Source organism: Cheilinus undulatus, linkage group 24 (assembly GCF_018320785.1).
Source record: "Cheilinus undulatus linkage group 24, ASM1832078v1, whole genome shotgun sequence".
NCBI lineage: Eukaryota > Metazoa > Chordata > Actinopteri > Labriformes > Labridae > Cheilinus > Cheilinus undulatus.
This window is the reverse complement of record NC_054888.1, coordinates 3,272,768-3,300,305: the sequence shown is the minus strand read 5'-3', so window position 1 is coordinate 3,300,305 and position 27,538 is coordinate 3,272,768. Positions and strand designations below refer to the sequence as shown.

Genomic DNA, 27,538 nt, shown 5'->3' with positions numbered 1-27,538 from the left:
GAAACCACTACTAAGGAAAAGCAACAAGCAGAAGAGATTTGTTTGGGCCAAGAAACACAAGGAAAGGACATTAGACCAGTGGAAATCTGTGCTTTGGTCTGATGAGTCCAAATTTGAGATCTTTGGTTCCACCCTCTGTGTCTTTGTGCGACGCAGAAAAGGTGAACGGATGGTTTCTACATGCATGGTTCCCACCGTGAAGCATGGAGGAGGAGGTGTGATGGTGTAGGGGTGCTTTGCTGGTGACACTGTTGGGGACTGACTCAAAATTGAAGGTACACTGAACCAGCATGGTTACCAAGGCATCCTGCAGCAACATGCCATCCCATCCAGTTTGCGTTTAGTTGGACCATCATTTATGTTTCAACAAGATAATGACCCCAAACACACCTCCAGGATGTGTAAGGGCTATTTTACCAAGAAGGAGAGTGACGGAGTGCTGTGCCAGATGACCTGGCCTCCTCAGTCACCTGACCTAAACCCAATCGAGATGGTTTGGGATAAGATGGAACGCAGAGTGAAGGCAAAAGGGCCAACAAGTGCTCAACTCCTTCAAGACTGTTGGAAAACCATTTCAGGTAACTACCTCATGAAGCTCATCTAGAGAATGCCAAGAGTGTGCAAAGCAGTAATCAAAGCAAAGGGTGACTATTTTGAAGAATCCAAAATATAAAACATGTTTTGAATTATTTCACACTTTTTTGTTTACGACATAATTCAATATGTGTTCATTCATAGTTTTGATGCCTTCAGTGAAAATCTACAATGTAAATAGTCATGAAAATAAAGGAAAAACATTGAATGAGAAGGTGTGTCCAAACTTTTAACTTGTAGTGTATATAATCTATGATCTATAATATAGATTTTTTTTGTCCTTACCTCTTTTTCTGCCAATAGACAGTGCTGTAGAACTGCATGGGGCTTGCTCTTCTCTCAAGTCTGATTCTGAAATCACAGGAGCGCATGAGTGATGGTTTCATTCGGTAAATTTGGCTGAATAATCGAGAGGCATCTGGCTGCAGCCCTCAAGCAAACCTCTATGCTAGGGCGTTCAGCTGGAGACCTCTATGCTGGGGCGAAAGCTCTGCGTTGGGGTGTGACGTACATTGCCCAAGCCATAGACCTCTACCCTGGGGCTAGTGTATATTGCCCGAGCCTGCGGACCTCTACGCTGGGGCAATGACGTATATTACCCGTGACAAAATTTCAGCTCTATCTGCTTGCCGACAGGCTGACCCTAATCTAACCAGTTGGGTTTTAATGCCTAAATCTAACCACTCAGATTTTAATGCCTAAATCTAACCACTCAGATTTTAACGCCTAAACTGAAGCACTCGGGTTTTAATAGCGCAGCCCCAGCGTACAGGGCTATGCTAAGGTCTCATAAGCACAGCGGTGTAGTCATACTAACAACAGCTAACACGCTGTACGCCCCAGCGTAGGCTTGGGCAATGACGTCACACCCCAGCGCAGAGGTTTCGCTCCAGCGTAGAGGTCTCCAGCTAAACGCCCCAGCGTAGAGGTTTGCTTGAGGGCTGCAGCCAGACCCTCTTGGAATAATCAGTGGATTTCTACTGTTAACCATCACTCTGGGATGGAGAACAAGATCCGCTCTGCTCACTCTGCAGCCATTCCTCAGAGTCTGGGTTGGAAAAGTCCATCTTTGAAGTGTCATTGCTGTATGCATCCAGCTGGCGAGCAGCTGCTTTTATTCTCCCACGTACGGGGGAGACCTCGCAGCATTCTTTAGCCTCTTGGCTGGCCGAGGCAGATGAATGACCGCGCTGATCCCTGGATTCGTAGTGTTCCGACTACGTATCCCAGAAGCACCAAAATTACTCCCAGGGAGCGTGAGAGCGCACTCTTGTGCCAGCCACCGAAAAAATACTTTGATGTATATATATGTCAATGGCACTCAATGAGTTAAGATATGATTGAAAATAATGTAAAAGATTTAAGTTGGGTTGTGCTGGAAGTTGTTTTTCCAGTCATGATATTGTCCACTATGTGTGGTTCCAATATAAGAAAAAAAAAAAGTTAAAGGCAAAAAGCCGTCATCTTTAGGTCGTAGAAAAGACGTCTCTTTTAAAACATCTCTACATAAACTAAATTAGGTTGAAAAGTGGAAAATCTGCACAGAGAATCAGCCACTTTCAGAGGATTTACTGCCTTTAACCCTCCTGTAACCTGGTCAATCCGTCTGAAAATCAACTGGGAATCCTCGACAGGCTTGACCAGTTCTGAGCTCCAATCCCTCTCCTTTTCTAAGGAAGTATCCTCCCTGTCCCGTTTATTTCCCTTCTTTCTAGATTCTCCTCTCTTTCCCAGCCCTGAGACAATCGTCCACCTACCTGTGTGGTCTGAGCCATACAGCAAACAGACAATCTAATGCAACTACAAGTAAACACAAAGAGAAAAGATAAAAATGTTCCTGAGCTTGCTCAGCAAGAGACAGATAGCCGTGAATATCCAGTGAATCAAGGAAGAGCAGCACTAAGGTACTGTTTTACCGCCCTCCACCCCTCTCTCCTCCGCTCACCCAGTCCACAAACTAAAAATCAAGGTAACTTTCAGTCGAATCCAAAACAACTGTTAACATTAAATCAACAAACTTTCCCTGAGGAAATGACATCCATATCCGCCGTCATGCTTCCACCAACAGCAACAACACATCAACGTTTAGGAATTGTCTGTTCCTTCTGTCATTGCAGTGTTGTGTGTTATTCTTAGGCCCCATCTAGTGGTGAGGAGGTATTATTGCACCCCCCCGTCCTCATTCTATGAACAGGAGTTCATGTTCCGTCTTCCAGTCATGATTCCAGATCTCTGCCCGCGTATTTAAAAAGTATTAATGTTTAACATCTAAATAAACATAATGTTGACCAAAAACCCTCTCTTCTCCTGTCCCTCTGTCATTTCCAGCTAGGATCCTGACATCATGACGACTCTTTGGATTTTGTTTGTGTTTTGGGGCACATTCCTGAAGACAGGAAACGGTGTCGAAGTACAGTAAGTTGATATAATATTTTACCTAAATGTAGGCCTTCTTAAATTTTTTTTTTTTTTCATCAGTGCTGTTGCTGTCTTAAACACCCCTCCTGTTTACTATGAATGCTGCTTGTATGAGTGTTTTGTTCATGCATTTTTCTGGTTTATTTTTATTTTACAGTGATCAAGTTCTGTCAATCATCCCAAAAACTCAAGAACAAGTGGAGGTCTTGAAGAATGTGTCCTCTGAGGACGAGGTAGGACTTATTTTAAGCCTTGATAACGTTCTCTGATCATGTTTAATTCCCCCCTTTATTAATTTTATGCAACTTCTTTCTCTCTCAGTCAGCCTTATGGCAGCCTGTTACATCTCAGTTCATCAGAGAACAAAGTGAAGTCCACCTGTTTGTTCCTGCCACAAACTTAGAAGCTGTGAAGGATCTGCTGCAGAGACATAACATAACACACAAGTATGTTACTTCTGTATATATGCAATAATCAAAGAGTAATATATGATTTGAGTGTGCAGGGTGATTTTTTTACATCTATGTATTGCAGGGTGTTACAGGCCAACACCAGGGCGCTGATTGAAATGCAGACGATGAAAGACATACGAAGAGACTCAAATTTCCATGAGAGCTATCACAGTCTGGAGGAGGTATGCTTTTAATCTTTATTATTATTATTTCTGCTCCATAACCAATGATAAATTAATAAAAACTAAAGCTACCATCTAGTGGTGCTCTGGTACCAGGTACACTTATGAGCATCCCTGTGTTTGAACATGGTGTTTGTTATGGACAGGTCATGACTGGCACAGAAGTCCAATAATAAAGCACCACTCGGGTTCAGACCGGGTCAGGCTGTTCCTCCCAATCCCCCCCCTCTCCATGTGTCTCTGACGTTGCCCACATGGGTGTTGAAGTCCCCCCAGTATAACAATGGAGTCCCCCTGGCAGCACCCATTCCAGGTCACCGCCAAGAGACTCCAAGGAGGCTGGGTAGTCTGGACTGCCATTGGGTGCATATACACCAACGATAGTGAGAGCCGTCGTCCCTGCAACCTGGAGCCACAGAGACCCTCTTGTCCTATGGGGAAACTCCAACACAGAGGCCGTCGGCCAGGGGCTCGTGAGAATCCCCACCCCCACTTGGTTCCTCTCACCCTTGACAACTCTGGCGAAGGAGAGTGTCCAGCCCCTCTCCAGGAGTGTGTTCTGGTGACAGCACTGTGCGTGGAGGAGAGCACAACTATATCTAGCCAGTAATGCTCCACCTCCACCAGCTCCTTCCCCACCCCATGTACCAAAAACCAGTCTACACTGCTGGGGGTCAGCTCTCTTGGGCTTCCATCCTTGCCTGCAGCTGGTCTCCACTGCACCCGAGCCTCATGCCTATCCCTGCAGATTGTGAGCCCACAGGGTGGCAGCTCCATGCAGTCCTTTCGGGCTGAGCCTGACCAGGTCCCATGGAGTGAAGCCTGGCCACCAGACACTCATCATCATGCTATCACCCTGGCTCCAGGGGGGCGCCCCGTTGACTCCTGTCTGTTGGTTCTGATTGAAAAAACAATTGGATCTTACAGTGTTTGCAGAGCTTTTGACAACTCACCTTTGAATGGGCTCAGCAAATTTCAGACTGACAACAAGACACAGGGATTAAAACGCAAGTCTGCAGGGCTTCCCGCAGAGAGTGCTCTAGATACATGACCAGTCCTAGTGGACTCATATAAACACATTATCAGCAGCATTTAAATGACAAAATAGCTGGTATTTTTGGCAAACTTTTTGACAATTTGATTGCTTTAACAATTTTTGGCTCTTTTTAGTACTTTGTGTTTTGCATTTATGAAGTTTATTGCCATAGAACTAAAACAACTGAGAGGAGAATACATTACTTTGTTATTTTGATCACTTTTTCCATTATAGATCTATGTTTGGATTAACAGGACCACCCAGGATCACCCCACCATTATAAAAACCATTCTTATTGGCTCCTCCAGTGAGAATCGACCTCTCCACGTCTTAAAGGTACACTCATACATCACAGGATAATTTTATACTTGATAAGCTTATTATCTGGTTTTTGTTTCTTTAAAGTCAGCATTAATTCATAATTCTTCTTCCTCAGTTGTCTATGAATAACAGAGAGGATAAAAAAGCCATGTGGATTGACTGTGGGATCCACGCCAGAGAGTGGATCTCTCCTGCTTTCTGCTTGTGGTTTGTACAGCATGTGAGTAAATGTCCTGTAGAAACATTTCAGGACATTTCACAGTGATCCAGCTCTAAATAAACCTTCCCTGTTCCCCCAGTCTTTGTCATCATACAATGTCAGCCAAAACATCACTGACATCCTGGACAACATGGACGTCTACGTCCTTCCTGTGATGAACCCTGATGGTTACAGCTACACATGGACCACAGTAAGAGTCAATGAGGCAGAGCCTGAGCAGTTGTAAAGCAGAAATGTCAGCTGATTTATGATGTGCCTGATTCTTGTCCCAGAACAGGATGTGGAGGAAGAATCGCTCTGTCGGCAATGGCAGCAGCTGCATGGGTGTCGACCTGAACAGGAACTTTGATGCCAACTGGTGCAGTAAGTCTTTTGAGTAAAATGTATGACAAAACAATAGGATACAAGAGGATTTAATTTGGTAATTTGATTTCATTTATAAACTTAATTTGATTTATTTTTCCAGGAAAATCTCATGAAGAGTTTCATATAAGAGTTTCCTGGCCAAGACAGGCAGCAGAACAGAGACACAAATAGTGAAACAGAGTAATTACAAACAAAATCGACCAAATCCAGGGTCCCAGAGCCTAGAGTCATCAGTGAAAACATCTACAACTTGGTGCACAATCAGTCTACTTTTAAGAAGTATCACAGTAGCAGAACGAAGTATCATATCAGGTCTAATGCAGTACTATCTGATACAACGCTATCTGATAGAGTACACCCCACTTTGGGAACCACAATATAAAAGTATTACAGGATTGGGGAAGTGTGACGATCCTGACACACCTCAGCCACATCAGACCCTGTTATTTTTTACTGGTCATGCATAATATTCTCAGTAGCATCATTATGGTAAAGTGATGTTGTTTTCTACAGCCGAGGGAGCCTCTCATAACCCCTGCACTAGCACCTACTGCGGTACCTCCCCTGAGTCAGAACCAGAGTCTAAGGCCGTGGCTGACTTCCTGCGGAGCCACAAAGACACGATCCAGCTCTACCTAAGCATCCACTCCTACTCTCAGCTGCTGCTCTTCCCATACGCGTACAAGGAGGAACAGGCAGAGAACCACAATGACCTGGTGAATAGTTTCTTCTGGATGTAATCAATCAAACAAAGAGTGCTTTTCTCTTTCAAAATTAAAACTAGTGTTGAAGCTTTTCTGCAGGATGGCTTTGAACTGTAAGTGTTGATGCATTTTCTTCAGCTTGAAATGGCCCAAGAAGCAGCCCAGGAAATAAAGAAACTTTATGGGAATGACTATAAATACGGTCCAGGAGCAACAACCATATGTAAGAACATTTTCCAGGTTTTAATGCAGAATTATCCAGACTTGGTTCAGTCCTTTACGAGCGTCATTATTCCTTCCTCAGATTTGGCTCCTGGAGGTTCAGAGGACTGGGCGTATGACCTTGGCATCAAATACGCTTTCACCTTTGAGCTGCAGGACCGCGGGCATTACGGCTTCCTCCTGCCTCCATCTAACATATCCAGTGCGTGTTATGAAGCTCTGACTGCTGTGACGACCATTGCTCTGAAGGTTGTGGAGAAAACACAAGCTCTGAGAAGTCCTCCTACAAGTCTCTAAGCAGCTACGTCTGCCTGACAATTAATTTCTGATTAATTATTGTATGATGTTCTGTACTGTAATTGTATTATCTCACAAAGACTAGATTCTGGTTGTTAATCTAGGTCATACTTGGTCTTTGTTGAGTTTTCATTGGAATAATTTTCTAGATGAGTGTGAAGCATCAGTTTAAATGCTGAAATAAAACAGAAGAAAGAAGAACAAGGTGAGGTTCATGCAGATGAAATAACAGAAAATGGGAAATTGAGATGCCAAATAAAAATTTGAATTAGTTGCATTTCTTTGTCTTTAATTTTTTTATTTTATTTATTTTTTTGCAACAAATACATACTTTTACATTGTTTGAGAACACACAAGTCAAGCAAAAATTTTCATCTCAGTTTCCTTATCTATATTAATTTTCTTCAAGACTTTTATATATTATTGGATAAAACCAAAAAATTCTTTCCAAAACAGCTGTTGCATTATACTTTAGCATAGCTCACACCTTAACTCATTGAGTGCCAGCACTTTCATGAAATGGAAAGTGGCTTGTGCCAGCGTTTTAGGCCATTTTGAGTCATCTTTCAAGACCCACAGCATATTTTGTACTATGACTCTGAAAACACTGAATAGCTGAAATGAAAGAAGAAACTCTCTATTTCATCATGGAAAAAATGTTTGTTTGCACCTTGTTCCATTCTTGATTTATCTGAAGTTGAATAGAGGCTAGTTTCACCAGAAAGACCACCTTTTTTCTAGAAAGCTGAGAAAAATGCATTTTTGTGAAAGAGAATCTGTCAAGCAAAACAGTGATTTGAATGACATAAAAGACATCTGAAAATTGTATTACAAAGGTTATTTTGTTTAAAAAAAATACAAAAATAAATACAAAATACAACACAATACAACTGGACGGCTGCCACGGGACCCCCGATACACCCTCGTCCTCTCCTGCTAGTGTGTCCCCTGGCACTGCCTGCAAATTATATAAGTAATATAATATATGTTATATATATTATATATATAATCTATAATATAGATTTTTTTTTGTTCTTACCTCTTTTTCTGCCAACAGACGATGTTGCAGAACTGCATGGTGCTTGCTCTTCTCTCAAGTCTGCTTCTGAAATCACAGGAGCATGAGTGATGGTTTCATTCCATAAATTTGTCTGAATATTCAGTGGGTTCCTGGGATGGAGAAAGAGATCCGCTCCGCTCACTCGGCAGCCATTCCTCAGAGTCTGGGTCGGAAAAGTCTGTCTCTGGTGTGTCGTCGCTGTTTGCATCCAGCTGATAGTGGGTGCCTATTCTCTCTGACGCACAGGTGAGACCTCACCGCATTCTTTAGCCTCTTGGCCAGCATAGGTAGATGAAAGCGCTGATCACTGGATTTGCTGTTGGTTTCAGTGAGTAAGAGATTTCTCACACAAAGGTTTAGAGTTTCTTCCAGCATCTGCTGGTGAAACTGGCCGCTGGACTCCCTCAGTTTTTTGGGGGGCATTGCGTGCCAATACTGAATATTTCAAAACTTTTATCTTAGATTACCTTCATCCCTGTGTCTCCACTTCCTACTCTAATCTCAGTGGCTTTGATCTACCAGCTCTTCTGTGTTCCGACTACGTATCCCAGAAGCCCCAAAACTACTCACAGGGAGCGTGAGAGCGCCCCCTTGTGCCAGCCACCGAAAAAACAACTTTGATGTATATATATGTCAGTGGCAGTCAATGAGTTAACATAAATAACCTGGTCATAGGTCCGTATTTTTTTGTTTTTATTTCACATTAGGACAGGTCATATTTCACTGTGAAAGCCCCTTGTTATCAAAAGTATCTACTCAGTACTTTGAGTCAATTTTAAATGACTTACTTTTTACATTAACTTGAGTAGATTTATAGACCACTTTTACTTCTATTCAACTACTTTTTAACCAGAGTAACTGTACTTTTACTAGACTACAATAGTCTGGTACTTTTTCCACCTCTGATTGCTGCATATCAGATATAATATACATCCTGTAATACATAAAATACACTATGATACAAAAGATAAATCCACTGTCCACAAAACCAAAAGTAACTTTTAGTCACATCCAAAACAGCTATCAGTTAACGTTAAGTCAACAAACTCTCTCTGAGGAAGCTGTCACGCTTCCACCAACAGACATAAAACAACACATCAACATTTTTAAGTTGCCTTTTCTTCTGTCGTTACAGTGTTGTTATTCTTAGGCACCACCTAGTAGTGAGGAGGTATCATTTCACCCAGTTCATTTTGTAAGGTTCCATCTTCCAGCCATGATTCCAGATCTCTGCCCACGTATTTAACAGGTATTAATGTTTAACATCTAAATAAACACAGTTTTGATCAACAAACCTCTCTCCTCCCGTCAACAAACCTCTGCCAATTCCAGCTACAATCCTGACATCATGAAGACTGTTTGGATTTTGTTTGTGCTCATGAATTTGGGCACATTCCTGAAGACAGGAAACTGTGTCGAAGTACAGTAAGTTTATTTGATATCATGTAATTTAAATGTTGTAGGCCTTCTTGAAATGCTTTTTTATCAGCCCTGTTGCTGTCTTAAACACCCTTCCTATATGTTTGCTATGACTGCTCCTTGTATGAGTGTTTTGTTCATGCATTTTTCTGGTTTATTCTTATTTTACAGCGATCAAGTTCTGGCAATCATCCCAAAAACTCAAGAACAAGTGGAAGTCTTGAAGAATGTGTCCTCTGAGGATGAGGTAGGACGTAAGTTAAACCTTGATAATGTTCTGTCATTGTGTTAAAGACACCTTCTGTTCATTTTCTGAAGCTTCTTTCTCTCTCAGTTAGCCTTATGGCAGCCCGTTTCACCTCAGTACATCGGAGAACAAAGTGATGTTCGCCTGTTTGTTCCTGCCACAAAGTTAGACGCTGTGAAGGATCTGCTGCAGAGACATAACATAACACATGAGTATGTTACTTCTGTACATATGCAATAATCAAAAAGTGATAAATCATATTTCATGGTAATCATGCTAGGTGATTTTCCACATCTATGTATTCCAGGGTGTTAGTGGCCAACACCAGGGCGCTGATTGAAATGCAGACGGACGACTCCACAGACGTACAAAGAAGCTCAAATTTCTACGAGAGATATCACAATCTGGAGGAGGTATGCTTTTAATCATTATTATTAAGGTTTCTGCTCCATAACCAATAATTAAAAGGCTAATACTAGTGCTACCATCTAGTGGTGATGTCTCCACAAAGGACACAACTGCTGGACAGTCAAAGTACAGTCATCAGTGAAGAAATAGGACTGGGGGGGTTGTGGTTGTGTAATTTGTATAAATATTATTAGGTGTATTTTTTTGTTATTGACTTTGGATTCCAGACCTAGTCATGTGTATGGCTGTCTAACTGATAAGTTGAAGAATGACCTTTGACCTCTATCTCACCACCATCTCAATGAACTGTTGTATCACGTCACAAGCAGAGGAATACCATAAAACCCAGTGGCTTTGATCTTCGACCGAACTCAAAAATGTATCCAGGTCATCCTTGAGACGGGGTGAACAAAAGTGCAAATTTGGATGAAAATCCTTGAAAGCATTCTTTACATATTCACAAGAATGGCCAAGAATCGTACAAACAGACAACGTAACATCTCTGGCCCTGGATAGTGTTGGCATGGAGACAAGAAAGTATCATACTGGATCCTCTTACATTATTATAAAAAATGGTGACCCACATTTCTGATATTTTTCAACCAGTCAGATTAATTTCATGAAAACCTGTGCTGTGTAGACCAGTAAAAAAACCTGCAATGGACGGGAACTTTGGACCGGGAGCTTTGCAAGATGGATTCACCAGTGAGAAACACAAAAACTGGTGTATCCATCTGCTTTGCAAGGTTAGAGTGGTGCAGGAATGAGTCCTAAAATTACGCAAGTGAGTTAGCATTCTAGCACATTCTCGTCTGAAAGTCTGCGGGATGTTTGCCTGAGTTTTCGGTTAAACGCCTGAATAAAGGTCTGAGGTGAACACAAACTCAAGAGATTTTAACTTTTTTTCTGATATACTTCTGTAAAGTTCCCCACTTTTCAATCTTATATTTTTTCCTGTTTTATTAAAGGTGGTTGCTTTAGAACAGCTAAGCATGACGAACATGTGGGATTCTGTGAAATTCAACCAACCAACATTAGATTTTAACTTATATCTATCAACCAAATATGATGCATATGTTGTAAATGTATCTTCATGATCAAAACATGTACATTTAATAAACTTTAATGGACACGGATCTTATCCTCAGCAATGATCAAAAACCCACTGAAAAAACTTCTGCTTTTTCCCTACAAAATTACACAATGACTGCATCACTCTATAACCCCATTATAAACATAACAGACCAAGCAACATTTCATAAATTAAACAGAGAAAGATCAGAGGTCTAATCCAGTATTAAAATTTGTATGGACCCATTTTAGAAATAGTGACATGAACTGTTGCTCGTGTTAACTTTGTTAGCTTTTGCTAAAGCTAACATAGCGATGCTACCTATGTAATTAATGTTACTCCATAAGCCAATGTAGATTAGTTAGCTATAGCAACATGAGCTTTAGCTTTAGCTGTGTAGCCATCAAAGATATACCTACCCTCCAAAAATTCTGTTGTTAGCATTAACACAGTCAAAAAGAAAAAAAAAATAGAAAAAGAAATGACCAAAAGGCCACAAAACTGCCTGAAACTGCATTTAAAAATGACTTTGTCACCCATTTTCAGGTTCTGACGCACCAGTTGAGAACCACTGCCTTAAGAGGCTAAAACTTAATGTAAGTTTAAATGTTATACAGCTTTAAACACTAACTGTTAGCACCATTTATTATGATAACAAGGATTATGTGAGGTCTATCACAGCTACTCCAGCATTAATTAGCTCCAAATATGCACAAATACAGCTTTTATAAGCACTGGCTAAAATGTACACAAATGATAAATGTATAACGTAAAAAAGTAATAAATCTAGCGCACCGGTAGTCGAGTGGTTAAGGCGCATGCCATATACGCAGGTGACCTGGGTTCGAATCTGGCCCGTGGCACTATTTCCTGCATGTCTCTCCCCGCTCTCTCCCCTGTTTCCTACTCTATCCACTGTCCTATCAAATAAAGGCAAAAAGGCCAAAAATAAATCATAAAAAAAAAAAAAGTAATAAATCTGAGTGTTGGCTATACCACACAGATCAACAGAGAAGCCAAGGTTTTAGCTAGAAAATCATGACAATGTGGTGAGCCTAAATAACTCATTAACAAACTAGTCACTAATTTTTAATGCTGATTTCAGAGGTTCTTACAAAAAATGGATCCTTAAGTATTTTTGCAGGGTTTATGACAAGTCACCTTAGAATGGGCTCAGCATATTGCAGACTGACTAGATGACACAGAGGTCAACAGGCAAGTCTGCATGGACTCCAGCAGAGGCTGCTCTTGATACATGACCAGTCCAAGTGGAAACTCATAAAAACACACAAGTTTAAATGATAAAAGTAGTAAATGAATGCAAATAATGGCAAGCACATTTCTTTTCTACATAAGCTGGTATCTTTGACAAATGTTATGACAATCTTTGGCTCCATTTCTGTATTTATGTTTTGCATTTATGTAGTTTATTGCCATAGAACTAAAACAACTGAGAGGAGGCTACATTACTTTGTTAATATCGATCACTTTTTACATTATAGATCTATGACTGGATTAACAGTACTGCCCAGGATCACCCCACCATGATAAAAACCATTCTTATTGGCTCCTCCAGTGAGAATCGACCTCTCTATGTCTTAAAGGTACACTCATACATCACAGTATAATTATACACTTGTTAAACATTTGTCTATTTATGTTTCTTTAAAGTCAGCATTAATTCATAATTCTTCTTCCTCAGTTGTCTATGAATAACAGAGAGGATAAAAAAGCCATGTGGATTGACTGTGGCATCCACGCCAGAGAGTGGATCTCTCCTGCTTTCTGCTTGTGGTTTGTAAAGCATGTGAGTAAATGTCCTGTAGAAACATTTCAGGACATTTCACAGTGATCCAGCTCTAAATAAACCTTCCCTGTTCCCCCCAGTCTTTGTCATCATACAATGTCAGCCAAGACATCACTGATATCCTGGACAACATGGACGTCTACATCCTTCCTGTGATGAACCCTGATGGTTACAACTACACATGGACCACTCTGAAAGTGAATGAAGCAGAGCTGGAAAGTGCCTGTGCAGTTGTAAAGCAGAAATGTCAGCTGATTTATGATGTGTCTGATTGTTGTCTCAAGAACAGGATGTGGAGGAAGAACTGTTCTGCCCGCAATGGCAGCCGCTGCATGGGTGTCGACCTGAACAGGAACTTTGATGCCAACTGGTGCAGTAAGTCCATCCATCCATCCATTTTCAATACCGTTTATCCCGTTTGGGCGGGGCTATCCCAGCTGTCATCAGGCGAGAGGTGGGGTACACCCTGGACTGGTCGCCAGTCAGTCACAGGGCTGACATGTAAAGACAGATAACTCACTCCTACGGACAGTTTAGAGTCACCAATAAACCCAACAATAGTTGACGCAATATGCTCACTGTATGTCAGCTGCATTGGTAGAGGGGAACGTGAGGGGGAGAAATCTGAAGCCAAAAACAAGCAAGAGAATATGCAAACTCCACACAGAAAGGCCTTGACCAGGAAGCGAACCAGGAAGCCCCTGACTTATCAAAGTAGTACAGGATGTTAATGTGTGACTGTTGAGATATTTTTGAAACTGATCATGCACAATATCCTCAGTAGCCTCTATATGGTAAAGTGACGTTGTTTTCTACAGCGGAAGGAGCCTCTCATGACCCCTATAACGACACCTACTGCGGTGCCTCCCCTGAGTCGGAACCAGAGTCTAAGGCCGTGGCCGACTTCCTGCGGAGCCACAAAGACACGGTCCAGCTCTACATCAGCATCCACTCCTACTCTCAGATGCTGCTCTTCCCGTACTCGTACAAGGAGGAGAAGGCAGAGAACCACAATGACCTGGTGGGTAATCAATCAATCATTCAAAGAGTGTTTTTCTATTTCAAGTTAAAGCTGTAGTGTGTGTAGTTTTCTGCTGGATGGCTTTAAACTGTTAGTATTAATGCATTTTCTTCAGCTTGAGATGGCCCAAGAAGCAGCCCAGAAAATTAAGGAACTTTATGGGAATGACTACGACTACGGTCAAGGAGCGATGACTTTAGGTAAGCACATTTTTCAAGTTTACATGCAGAATTATCCAGACTTGACTTAGTCCTTCAGGTGATTGTCATTATTTCTTCCTCAGATTTGGCTCCTGGTGGTTCAGATGACTGGGCATATGACCTTGGCATCAAATACGCTTTCACCTTTGAGCTGCAGGACCGCGGGCATTACGGCTTCCTCCTGCCTCCATCTAACATATCCAGTGCGTGCAATGAAGCTCTGACTGCTGTGATGACCGTCGCTCTGAAGGTTGTGGAGAAAACACAAGCTCCAACAAGTCCTCCTACAAGTCTCTAAGCAGCTACGTCTGCCTGACAATTAATTTCTGATTAATTATCGTATGATGTTCTGTACTGTAACTGTATTATCTCTCAAAGAATAGATTCTGGTTGTTAATCTAGGTCATACTTGGTCTATGTGGAGCTTTCATTAGAATAATTTTCTAGATGAGTGTGAAGCATCAGTTTAAATGCTGAAATAAAACAAGAAAGAAGAACAAGGTGAGGAAAGTGACTTAGAATGTCCATCGCGTTTTATTGCACCATCTAAACAATGTTTTACATTTTTGGATTCCTTCACTTTACTCTTTCAAAAATGGATGCAGATGAAATAATAGAAAATAGGAAATTAACATGCCAAATAAAATGACATTTGAATTAGCTGCATTTCTTTGTCTTTTTTTTTTTTTTTTTTTTTTTTTTTTTTTTTTTTTTTGCAACAAATACACATGCTACATTTTATGAGAACGCACAAGTCAATTAACACTTTTTATTTCCCCTGTAAAACACATAGGCTCACTCCACCATAACGCCAACAGGTGAAGGCCTTTGCTCTAAAACACACAAAAGATGGAAAAATACAGCAGGAACATTAGTCTGTTTGTTTCTTAGATTGAGAGAGATGGTGACAGAGCTGGAAAAAAAACAAAAACAAGAAGAGATTACAGACGCTGAGCCAGAGCATGTTGGAACGGGCTATGAGAACAAGCAGCAGAGCCTCATGAACCTATCTCTAATGTTAAAACCGTTCCAAAAAAAAAAAAAAAACGGTTCATGCCACATTTTTACCGATCCAGTTTCTGACTGACCACTTTCTTCCATGGTTCAAAAAAAAGAACCATGCCTTCTGTAGCAAAATGATCTTCATGCATGACAATGCATCATCTTATGCTGCAAAGAATCCCTCTGTGTCATTGGCTGCTATGGGCATAAAAGGAGAGAAACTCATGGTGTGGCCCCCATCCTCCCCTGACCTCAACCCTACTGAGAACCTTTGGAGCATCCTCAAGCTAAAGATCTATGAGGGTGGGAGGCAGTTCACATCAAAACAGCAGCTCTGGGAGGATATTCTGACATCCTGCAAAGAAATTCAAGAGAAACTCTCCAAAAACTCACAAGTTCTTTACAACCTATAAAATCTTTTAAAACTCTGTTTTGCTTAATAATGTGGAACAGTGCAATTTGAGGTTTTTATTCTTAAAAAATAAGGGTTATCATGATGAAGTTTGTACAAAAACATTTTAATTATGCTCTTAAGGGTGATGACTTGAAAAATATTCTGTCATTTGCATTAATATTTAGGAAAATAAGAGAAAAATTTTATTTGCTTAATAATGTGGAAAGTGGTATAGAGAAGTCAGAGGGCATAGTGAGGTGTATTCCTGAGACTAGAGAGGTCAGAGGGCATAGTGAGGTGTATTCCTGAGACTAGAGAGGTCAGAGGGCATAGTGAGGTGTAGTCTTGGAGCCAGGTGCTTAAATTCAGAATCACCATTACTGGCCAAGTGTGCTTAACCAACAAGGTATTAGACTTTGCTCAGCTTTCTTCTCATTGTACAGGGATTAAACATGAAATGCAATAACCTAAACTTGCAAAGTCTTAACATTAAGATATATACACTGCCAGGCCAAAAAAAAGTCGCCACCTGGATTTAACTAAGCAAATAGGTACGAGCCTCCTACTGGATAATTACTGCATGGGCGATTATCTTTCAGCTGGCAACAGGTTATTTAACCCCAGCTGATGCAATGAGTAACTTCTCATTTCTTAAACAATGGATTTTTTTCTTCCCTAATGGCATGGGCATATTCCAAGATGACAATGCCAGGATTCATCGGGCTCAAATTGTGAAAGAGTGGTTTAGGGGGCATGAGACATTATTTTCACACATGGATTGGCCACCACAGGGTCCAGACCTTAACCCCATTGAGAATCTTTGGGATGTGCTGGAGAAGGCTTTGCGCAGTGGTCAGACTCTCCCATCAACAATATTAAAATTAATGCAACACTGGATGGAAATAAATCTTGTGACACTGCAGAAGCTTATCAAAACAATGCCACAGCGAATGCGTGCTGTAATCAAAGCTAAAGGCGGTCCAACAAAATATTAGAGTGTGAGATCCCTTTTGGTGGTGACTTTTTTTTGGCCATGCAGTGTATATGCACAGTCTTTTATTGGTATCATTTCTAGTTCTATGAGCAGGAGTTCATGCTGTAAGTTTCCATCTTTCAGTCATGATTCCAGATCTCTGCCCACGTATTTAAAAAGTATTAATGTTTAACGTCTAAATAAACACAGTTTTGATCAAAAACCCTCTCTCCTCCTGTCTTTCTGTCATTTCCAGCTACGATCCTGACATCATGAAGACTCTTTGGATTTTGTTTGTGCTCATGAATTTGGGCACATTCCTGGAGACAGGAAACTGTGTTGAAGTACAGTAAGTTGATTTAGTATCATGTCATTTAAATGTAGGCCTTCTTAAAATGTTTTCATCCCAAAGAGAACAGCCCTGTCACTGCCTTGAACACACTTCCTATGTGTTTGCTATGAATGCTGCTTGTATTAGTATTTTGTTCATGCATTTTTCCGGTTTATTCTTATTTTTACAGTGATCAAGTTCTGGCAATCACCCCAAAAACTCAAGAACAAGTGGAGGTCTTGAAGAATGTATCCTCTGAGGATGAGGTAGGACTTAAATCAAACCTCGATAATGTTCTATCATCGTGTTTTGGACACCTTCTGTTCATTTTCTGAAACTTTTTCCTCTCTCAGTCGGCCTTATGGCAGCCCGTTTCACCTCACTACATCAGAGAAGAAAGTGAAGTCCGCCTGTTTGTTCCTGCAACAAAGTCAGAAGCTGTGAAGGATCTGCTGCAGAGACATAACATAACACACGAGTATGTTACTTCTGTGCATATGCAATAATCAAAAAGTGATAAATCATATTTCATGGTAATCGTGCTAGGTGATCTTTCACATCTATGTATATCAGGGTGTTAGTGGCCAACACCAGGCCGCTGATTGAAATGCAGATGGACGACTCCACAGACGTACAACGAAGCTCGAATTTCTACGAGAGATATCACAATCTGGAGGAGGTATGCTTTTAATCTTTATTATTAACCAATAATTAAAAGGTTAATACTAGTGCTACCATCTAGTGGTGATGTCTCCACAAAGGACACGACTGCTGGACAGTCAAAGTACAGTCGACAGTGAAGAAATAGGACTGGGGGGGTTGTGGTTGTGTAATTTGTATAAATATTATTAGGTGCATTTTTTTTTTTTTTTTTTGTTATTGACTTTGAAGCACCAACATGTCATTTATTCTGATAACAAGGATTATGTGAGGTCTATCTCAGCTACTCCAACGGCAGTTAGCTCCAAATATGCACAAATACAGCTTTTATAGGCACTGGCTAAAATATACACAAATGATAAATGTATAACATAAAAAAGTAATAAATCTAGCGCGCCGGTAGTCAAGTGGTTAAGGCGCATGCCATATACGCAGGCGACCTGGGTTCGAATCTGGCCCGTGGCACTATTTCCTGCATGTCTCTCCCCGCTCTCTCCCCTGTTTCCGACTCTATCCACTGTCCTATCAAATAAAGGCAAAAAGGCCAAAAATAAATCATAAAAAAAAAAAAGTAATAAATCTGAGTGTTGGCTATACCACACAGATAAATAGAGAAGCCAAGGTTTTAGCTAGAAAATTATGACAATGTGGTGAGCCTAAATTACTCATTAACAAACTAGTCACTAATGTTTGATGCTGATTTCAGAGCTTCTTACAAAAAATGGATCCTAAAGTATTTTTTGCAGAGTTTATGACAAGTCACCTTAGAATGGGCTCAGCATATTGCAGACTGACTAGATGACACAGAGGTCAACATGCAAGTCTGCATGGACTCCAGCAGAGGCTGCTCTTGATACACTACCAGTCCAAGTGGAAACACACAAGTTTAAATGATAAAAGCAGTAAATGAATGCAAGCACATTTCTTTTCTACATAAGCTGGTATCTAGAACTAAAACAACTGAGAGGAGGCTACATTACTTTGTTAATATCGATCACTTTTTACATTATAGATCTATGACTGGATTAACAGGACCGCCCAGGATCATCCCGCCATTATAAAAACCATTCTTATTGGCTCCTCCAGTGAAAATCAACCTCTCTATGTCTTAAAGGTACACTCATACATCACAGTATAGGTCAATATTTGTTGAGCTTTTTTATCTGTTTTTTGTTTCTTTAAAGTCAGCATTCATTCATAATTCTTCTTCCTCAGTTGTCTATGAATAACAGAGAGGATAAAAAAGCCATGTGGATTGACTGTGGGATCCACGCCAGAGAGTGGATCTCTCCTGCTTTCTGCTTGTGGTTTGTACAGCATGTGAGTAAATGTCCTGTAGAAACATTTCAGGACATTTCACAGTGATCCAGCTCTAAATAAACCTTCCCTGTTTCTCCCAGTCTTTGTCATCATACAATGTCAGCCAAGACATCACTGATATCCTGGACAACATGGACGTCTACATCCTTCCTGTGATGAACCCTGATGGTTACAAGTACACATGGACCACAGTAAGAGTAAGTGAAGCAGAGCCTGAGCAGTCCTAAAGCAGAAATGTCAGCTGATTAATGATGTGCCTGATTGTTGTCTCAGAACAGGTGGTGGAGGAAGAATTGCTCTGCCCGCAATGGCAGCCGCTGCATGGGTGTCGACCTGAACAGGAACTTTGATGCCAACTGGTGCAGTAAGTCCATCCATCCATCAATTTTTAATACTGCTTATCCTTTTGGGGGGGGGGGGCTATCCCAGCCGTCATCAGGCGAGAGGCGAGGTACACCCTGGACTGGTCACCTGGTCGTCACAGGGCTGACATGTGGAGACAGATAACTCACTCCTACAGCCAATTCAGAGTCACCAATTAACCTAACAGTAAGTGACGCAATACACTCACTGTACGTCAGCCGTACTGGTGGATGGGAATGTGAGGGGGAGAAAACTGAAGCCAGAACAGCACTTTAATTTGGGATTTTATAGAATATCTAGACATACACTATGTTGCCAAAAGTATTCACTCACCTATCCAAATAATGGAAATCAGGTGTTCCAATCACTTCCATGGCCACAGGTGTATAAAATCAAGCACCTAGGCATGCAGACTGTTTCTACAAACATTTGTGAAAGAATGGCTCGCTCTCAGGAGCTCACTGAATTCCAGCAGGGTACTGTGATAGGATGCCACCTGTGCAACAAGTCCAGTGGTGAAATTTCCTGGCTCCTAAATATCCGACAGTCAACTGTCAGTGGTATTAGAACAAAGTGGAAGTGATTGGGAACCACAGCAACTCAGCCACCAAGTGGTAGGCCACGTAAAATGATGGAGCGGGGTCAGTGGATGCTGAGGCGCATAGTGCGCAGAGGTGGCTAACCTTCTGCAGACTCAATCGCTACTGACCTCCAAACTTCATGTGGCCTTCAGATTAGCTCAATAACAGTGGTAGAGAGCTTCATGGAATGGGTTTCCATGGCCGAGCAGCCATGTGTGTGGGATGCAGTGGTGTACAGCATGCCACCACTGGACTCTAGAGCAGTGGAGACGTGTTCTCTGGAGTGACCAATTGTGCTTCTCCATCTGGCAATCTTATGGATGAGAACGCTACTCGTCTGACTGCATTGTGCCAAGTGTAAAGTTTGGTGGAGGGGGGGATTATGGTGTGGGCTTGTTTTTCAGGAGATGGGCTTTGCCCCTTAGTTCCAGTCAAAGGAACTCTGAATGCTTCAACATACCAAGAGATTCTGGACAATTCCATGCTCCCAACTTTGTGGAAACAGTGTGGGGATGGCCCCTTTCTGTTCCAACATGACTGTGCAACAGTGCACAAAGCAAGGTCCATAAAGACATGGATGAGAAAGTTTGGTGTGGATGAACTTGACTGGCCTGCACAGAGTCCTGACCTCAACCTGATAGAACACCTTTGGGATGAATTAGAGCAGAGACTGAGAGCCAGGCCTTCTGGTCCAACACCAGTGTGTGACCTCACAGATGTGCTTTTGGGAGAATAGTCAAAAATTCCCATAAACACACTCCTAAACCTTGTGGAAAGCCTTCCCAGAAGAGTTGAAGCGTTTATAGCTGCAAAGGGCGAACCAATGTCATATTAAACGCTATGGATTAAGAATGGGATATCACTTAAGTTCATATGTGAGCCAAGGCAGATGAGCAAATACTTTTGGCAACATAATGTATTTATGATCTTGTCATGGTTTCAGTTCTGAGCCAGTATACCCAAGAAGTCCTCTGAGGGGTATGAATGACAATTGGAGCAACAGGGAGGTTTGCACATCGAGACACAGACGGACAGCTCTTCAATTACAGTAGTAAGATGAGCATGTTTTTGGTGGTGGCAGGAAGCCGGAGTACCCACACATGCACAGGGAGAACATGCAAACTCCACACAGAAAGGCCTTGACCATGAAGCGAACCAGGAAACCCCTGACTTATTGAAGTATTACAAGATGTTAATGTGTGACTGTTGTGATATTTTTGTTACAGATCATGCATAATATTCTCAGTAGCCTCTTTATGGTAAAGTGGTGTTGTTTTCTACAGCGGAAGGAGCCTCTCATGACCCCCAAGACAACACCTACTGTGGTGCCTCTCCTGAGTCAGAGCCAGAGTCTAAGGCCGTGGCCGACTTCCTGCGAAGCCACAAAGACACGGTCCAGCTCTACATCAGCATCCACTCCTTCTCTCAGATGCTGCTCTTCCCGTACTCGTACAAGAAGGAACAGGCAGAAAACCACAATGACCTGGTGAGTAATCAATCAATCAAAGAGTGATTTAATATTCTAAATTAAAGCTGTAGTGTGTGGAAGCTTTTCTGCTGGATGGCTTTAAACTGTTAGTGTTAATGCATTTTCTTCAGCTTGAGATGGCCCAAGAAGCAGCCCAGAAAATTAAGGAACTTTATGGGAATGACTATAAATACGGTCCAGGAGCAACAACTATATGTAAGCACAGTTTCCAGGTTTTAATGCAGAATTATCCAGACTTGACTCAGTCCTTTAGGAGATTGTCATTATTCCTTCCTTAGATCTGGCTCCTGGTGGTTCAGACGACTGGGCGTATGACCTTGGCATCAAATACGCTTTCACCTTCGAGTTGCAGGACCGCGGGCGTTTAGGCTTCCTCCTGCCTTCATCTCGCATATCTAGTGCGTGCAATGAAGCGCTGACTGCTGTGACGACCGTCGCTCTGAAGGTTGTGGAGAAAACACAAGCTCTGAGAAGTCATCCTGCAAGTCTCTAAGCAGCTACATCTGCCTGACAATTAATTCCTGATTAATTATCGTATGATGTTCTGTACTGTAATTGTATTATCTCTCAAAGAATAGATTAAACTAGGTCATATTTGTTTTTTTGTTGAGTTTTCATTGGAATAATTTTCTAGATGAGTGTGAAGCATCAGTTTAAATGCTGAAATAAAACAGAAGAAAGAAGAACAAGGTGAGGAAATTGACCTAGAGTCTTCATTGCATTCTATTGCACAATCTAAAGAATGTTTTACATGTTTGGATTTCTTTACTTTATTCTTTCAAAAATGAATGCAGATGAGAAATAATAAAAAATGGGAAATTAAGATGCCAAATAAAATGACATTTGAATTAGCTGCATTTCTTTGTCTTTGCTTTCTTTTTTTTGCAACAAATACAACTTTTACATTTTATGAGAACATACAAGTCAATTAATACTTTTTACTTCCCCTGTATAACACACAGGCTCACTCCACCATAATGCCAATAAGTGAAGGCCTTTGCTCTAAAACACACAAAAGATGGAAAAATACAGTGGGACCATTTGTCTGGTTTTTCTTAGTGATTGAGAGAGATGGTGACAGAGATGGAAAACAAGTGGACTTTGTAGAAACACCCACAGGAAATGTATTTGGCATGCCTGGATGTGATGTTCCTGCTCTATGATCTTAACCTTGCAAAGCAGATGGATACGCCCATCTCCTTGTTTCTCACTGGCGAATCCATCTTGCAAAGCTCCCATCTGAACTGTTTGGGCCCAGTTAGAAAGTGACAGGAACAATCAGCGACGAGGGGCAGTACTTCAGGCGCAGCAGAGTCATGATGTAAACAAGCAGCAGCAAGAGCTGGTGCAGTTATGGAGAAAGAGATTAGCATGGATGCTGCTAAAGCGCCAGTTTTATCAGAACTTGACGACATTTCTTTGTTAAAAGATAAAAGCGACAAAACGACAAAAGTCGAGTACTTACATGTCTATAGTCACCATGTCTTGCGTTAATCCTCAGTAGCTGCGCATGCACAGCTCGAGCGGCTACGTCACATGCTTTGTTGCTCTGATTGGCCTGTAGAGATGTGACAAACAGAACGTTCACCCAATCTCCGAGTTTTTTCAAAGCCTCTGCCGTTTCCAACTGAAGCTTTCCCAGATGGATGTGTGAAACACATCCATTTGGCGTGTCAGGTTACTATGATCTCTGATTAAAGTAAACTGTCATTAAAGCACTTTTCCGTGCTCATACCAAACAAGATAACACAGGAGACGTGTCACAGGTTGACATTTATTCGCTGTTGTCGGTTGTAGTTGGGGCTCCGTAAACATGTTTGAAATAGTGTCTGTCTCTATGTAACAAAAAGCTCCACAAAAACCCCTTTAATGCTCCCCTTATTATGTTGTTGGCCTATCACCATAAAAATGCACCAGCATGCATTATGCAGCTATTATAGGGGGGTGGCACACCCTTTTCCATGCAAATTGGTCTTATTGCATTAGACAGCTAACGATGAGGTTGGTAACAGCACGGTCTTGAGAGCTAACTGAAGTGCACTGCCATGTTTAAATTTCAAGAGATTAAAGAGGAACAATTTCCCCCCTGTATCACTTTAAAATAAATGATGTTAAATGTGTAAATGAGGTCAGTAAATATTACTTGGCCATTGCTATTACTAAGCCATAACCAGGAGTTACATCAGTGTGTGGCTCCCAGCAGCTCTTTTATCTGTGTCGTTGTTATACATGACAGGGGTGTGAGTGTTGTGGTTGTATTCTACAGTTTTCCTTCATTCAGGGAGGGAACTGTTAAGGTGGTGCTTAACCCTTTACCTCAGTAGGTATTGGGTTAAGCACCACCTTAACCGTGCCAGCGCTGTGTTTTATATGTCCGGAGTATTATTACGGTAACTCTGTCAAATTTTGTCCAATAAGAACAATTCCAACAGTGCTGGAAAGCTGAGACTTGTGGGCCTGCATTACAGTACTCGCAACCATATGATGTGGGTATTCATAGCGAAACACCAGAAGTATCAAAATTCCATTGTTGACAGAGACCTGAGAATCTGTGCTTTCCAGCAATATATGATGTGTGGTATATATATTATGGTAATGTCGAACAGCACTGCAAAAACGGCAGCTTTGGCAGAAGACGAGTGAGAAAGGAGAGTTAAGGTAGAGAGTAAAAGGAGAGCGAGCGAGAGTGGTGTTTTGTTTTAAAAAAAATAGCGTTAGTGGCATTTGTGCGTGTCTGTCATGTGCAATAACAATGTTATTTGAGAATGTTGAGAATGCATTTTTCCACCTTTATTTGCACTAATTTTTGCCTATTTGTATAGTTATCTTTTGCACTGTGTTTTGCACACCCAGAGTCCTAGACTCAAAAAATGACTGCTGATTGTTCTAAACATGTATAGGTTCACATTTCAAATGTCAAAACAAAACTTCATGAGCAATTACAAAATTTCTTTTCATAAAAGCCATGAAAAACGAATCCGTTTTTGTGTTTTTCTTCTTTTAAACTGCCAACAATTCCATATAATGTGCAATAATCATTAACCAGATGTTGAAAAATCAAGTTCAAGTATTCCTGGGAAAAGGGAACAAAGCTCTCAGACTTAGTGCACTTCCTGACTATTTTACAGCCAGAATAACAAATATGTCCAAATTGCCATTTTTAGACTCAGTGGGTAGAGAGTTAAGTGAACAGATTGATATTACAATTTCTTTGATAAATGCACTGTCTGTTACTTTGGCTGAATCTCAATTCTCCCCTTATTCCTCAATCTAAACCTTCAGTCTCAAAACGTGTGTTTCCGCAAAGTGCGAGGGCTGTCCCAATTCTCCCGAGACTTGAGTTGAGGGGTGAGTTTGAGGGCTTTATCTCCCTCAATTTTGAGATGTTCCTGGACCTCCCTTGGTATTGAGGGTGATCACTCAAAGACAGATGCGGGGAAGAAATCCAGCTACAAATGTAAATTTCTGTGCTAATAGAGATCTAAAAATTAAGAAAAAAACCACTCCATTACCTTAGTTTAATGTTATTTTATGGAGTATTTGCCTTTTGTAGCATAACATTTACTTTTACAATAGTAAAAGTAAATGTTATGCTACAACTCGTGCCGTTGTGGACAAGCCTACGAGTTACAACTAGGGTGGCCATCCGGCTTTAGGCCGGATAGTCCAGACTTTCAATGCCCTGTCCTGCGTCTGGTGCAGCCTTAAGCCAGACGCTTATTTGTCCTCCTTTTGGAGTCACGCACCTGAACGTAATGCAGCATATGATCCAGGTAATGTATGTACAACACTGACCAAACATAAACTTCACCTGGCTGTCACACATTCGTTAATTATTTTTGGAGATTGGTGCCATCCGTGATCAATAAAGTGCGTGCAGTGTCCGCTCGCTCTCACTCTTTCTGTCCTGATAATAGGTTAACAGAAACTTTCATCGTGTCCTGTAAATTCACCTGCTATTCTGCAACCTCTGTTGTCAAACGTTAACTTCTACCATTGTTTAGTTTGTGAATTTATGATAAAACTCCGTGTAGTTCCCACACTGGTTCTGATCAGAAATTAATTGGCGTTGTCAAACTTCCTGGCGCAGATCAGCTGTTTTAAAAACCAGATCGCAGGTGAAAACAGATACAGACAACGTATATCTTAAGGTGATTTAACAAAAGATGATAACACTGAAGCAGAAACAGAGAGGAAGAGAACGAAGCAAAACAGATGAGCTGCTGTGTGTGAGGGAGGGGTGCAAGGGTGTGTGTGAGGGGGTGTAAGGGGGGCAAGATCAGCTGCTTTAGTTTAGTTTTATTCTGAGGAGAAGACTCAAATAAAACAGATCGCTAATAAAGTGGGATTAATGTTATGATGAAAATAATTAACCTATAGTAACCACTTTTTTTAGACAGAAATTAAAAATATCCTTATTATAGCAACAAGGAATATGATCATTAAAATCAACGATAATTTTACTAACCAAGAACTGTGTCTTTTTTATGCGACTAAGTTCTTAACTGAATTTCTCCAAAGCGTACAGACAGGCAGACATTTTTAAAGTTATCCTTCCTTCATATAAAGTCCACATGACTTTTTCCTGAGGTGCAGAACTGTAACTGAAAGACGTTTAGGCAACAACCGGTCAAAGACATCCAGCGAGCGCCTCCAGCGAATGGAACTCTTGTTTAAAGGTAAAAGGTCACCGTGGGTCATGCGAGATTACAGATGCTGAACCAGAGCATGGCAGAACAGGCTATGAAAACAAGCAGCAGAGCCTAATGAACCGATCTGTAAATTTAAAAACGTGGACCATTACACTCGGACCACTGGCGACAAGATTGGTTAACCGATCCATATCGGATCATCTTTACACCACCAGCATTTACGTGTGCATAGAGTTAACTACAAGCACTCTAGCCGTTAATCTGCTTTTCTCTTAGCTCCCCTTTCCTCTTTTACCAAAACTTAGCCTAGCTTAGCCTCACCTGCTCTAGGTCTCCTGCTCGGTGGACTATCCTCTTTTACCGATAATGGTATGTGTGTTTAATGTAGTTTATTTGTAGCTCTGGAGGACAGGGTAACTTTCTAGGAAACGCTGCTCCACACCACTGATTCCAAACCTTTACGCTAAGCTCTAGCTAGCCAGCCCCCTGTACAGGGAAAGCAAAGTCGTGTTACAACTTTATTATTGTTTTTTTAGTATATACAGTATGGATAGTATGGTTGCAAGATGTATAAAGGGTGCAAAAATGCTGACTAGACATGATCAGAAGTATAACATATGAAAGGGTGTGTGCAGCTTTACATGAGATAAGATCATTTAACAGTTGATTAGTGCAAAATGGGAATATGAGTTGAGGAAACCTTCTTACAGTATCTGAGTTACAGTAAAAATATTCATTACTTCAACGTCTGAGTACTGTAAATACATTAAATTAGTAAGTAATACTATAACAGGTTAAATGGTGCAAATATGCAGATGAGATGAGGCATTTTACCACAGTAATTTATGTTAAAGTTAGTCTAATCTATTAGTGCACATGTGCATATGACATGACTGTAATGTATTCCTTAGAGTAGAGAAGTTAGCGGGCATAGTGAGGTGTATTCCTGAGACTAGAGAAGTCAGAGGGCATAGTGAGGTGTATTCCTGAGACTAGAGAGGTCAGAGGGCATAGTGAGGTGTATTCCTGAGACTAGAGAAGTCAGAGGGCATAGTGAGGTGTATTCCTGAGACTAGAGAGGTCAGAGGGCATAGTGAGGTGTATCCCTGGAACCAGAGAAGTCAGAGGGCATAGTGAGGTGTATTCCTTAGACTAGAGAAGTCAGAGGGCATAGTGAGGTGTATTCCTGAGACTAGAGAAGTCAGAGGGCATAGTGAGGTGTATTTCTGAGACTAGAGAAGTCAGAGGGCATAGTGAGGTGTATTCCTGAGACTAGAGAGGTCAGAGGGCATAGTGAGATGTATCCCTGGAACTAGAGAAGTCAGAGGGCATAGTGAGGTGTATTCCTTAGACTAGAGAAGTCAGAGGGCATAGTGAGGTGTATTCCTTAGACTAGAGAAGTCAGAGGGCATAGTGAGGTGTATTCCTGAGACTAGAGAGGTCAGAGGGCATAGTGAAGTGTAGTCTTGGGGCCAGAAGCTTGAAATCCGAATCACCTTTACTGGCCAAGTGTGCTTAACCAACAAGGAATTAGACTCTGCTCAGCTTTCCTCTCATTGTACAGGGATTAAACATGAAATGCAATTACCTAAACTTGCAAAGTCTTAACATTAAGATATAGATATGCACAGTCTTTTGTTGGTATTATTTCTAGTTCTATGAGCAGGAGTTCATGCTGTAAGTTTCCATCTTCCAGTCATGATTCCAGATCTCTGCCCACGTATTTA

At 41.3% G+C, this 27,538-nt stretch overlaps 3 protein-coding genes across 5 annotated transcripts; all 3 read left to right on the top strand.

Moving 5' to 3' along the window:
* The first annotated feature begins 2,886 nt into the window (after positions 1-2,886).
* Positions 2,887-7,089, top strand: LOC121506353 (carboxypeptidase B2-like). The gene is made up of 11 exons (XM_041782128.1): positions 2,887-3,009; positions 3,170-3,245; positions 3,334-3,458; positions 3,547-3,646; positions 4,917-5,018; positions 5,119-5,223; positions 5,303-5,413; positions 5,496-5,586; positions 6,103-6,305; positions 6,432-6,516; positions 6,598-7,089. The coding sequence occupies exons 1-11, from the start codon at positions 2,939-2,941 to the stop codon at positions 6,810-6,812; spliced, it is 1,284 nt and encodes a 427-aa protein (XP_041638062.1). The 5' UTR covers positions 2,887-2,938; the 3' UTR covers positions 6,813-7,089.
* A 2,104-nt stretch (positions 7,090-9,193) lies between these two features.
* Positions 9,194-14,712, top strand: LOC121506377 (carboxypeptidase B2-like). Of its 3 annotated transcripts, XM_041782163.1 has the most exons (11): positions 9,194-9,297; positions 9,463-9,538; positions 9,626-9,750; positions 9,846-9,951; positions 12,521-12,622; positions 12,721-12,825; positions 12,906-13,022; positions 13,110-13,200; positions 13,644-13,846; positions 13,962-14,046; positions 14,130-14,712. In XM_041782163.1, the coding sequence occupies exons 1-11, from the start codon at positions 9,221-9,223 to the stop codon at positions 14,342-14,344; spliced, it is 1,302 nt and encodes a 433-aa protein (XP_041638097.1). In that variant the 5' UTR covers positions 9,194-9,220; the 3' UTR covers positions 14,345-14,712. The 3 variants fall into 3 exon arrangements, with proteins under 3 accessions (XP_041638097.1, XP_041638096.1, XP_041638098.1); XM_041782162.1 differs by having other exon boundaries at positions 12,906-13,200; XM_041782164.1 differs by having other exon boundaries at positions 9,256-9,297; positions 9,463-9,545; positions 12,906-13,200.
* Positions 14,713-16,677: 1,965 nt separating this feature from the next.
* On the top strand, positions 16,678-22,006 carry LOC121506399 (carboxypeptidase B2-like). Its single transcript, XM_041782189.1, has 11 exons — positions 16,678-16,764; positions 16,937-17,012; positions 17,100-17,224; positions 17,320-17,425; positions 18,419-18,520; positions 18,622-18,726; positions 18,807-18,923; positions 19,000-19,090; positions 20,954-21,156; positions 21,270-21,354; positions 21,438-22,006. Exons 1-11 carry the CDS (start codon positions 16,688-16,690, stop codon positions 21,650-21,652), a joined length of 1,302 nt encoding a protein of 433 aa, XP_041638123.1. The 5' UTR covers positions 16,678-16,687; the 3' UTR covers positions 21,653-22,006.
* Positions 22,007-27,538: the final 5,532 nt, after the last annotated feature.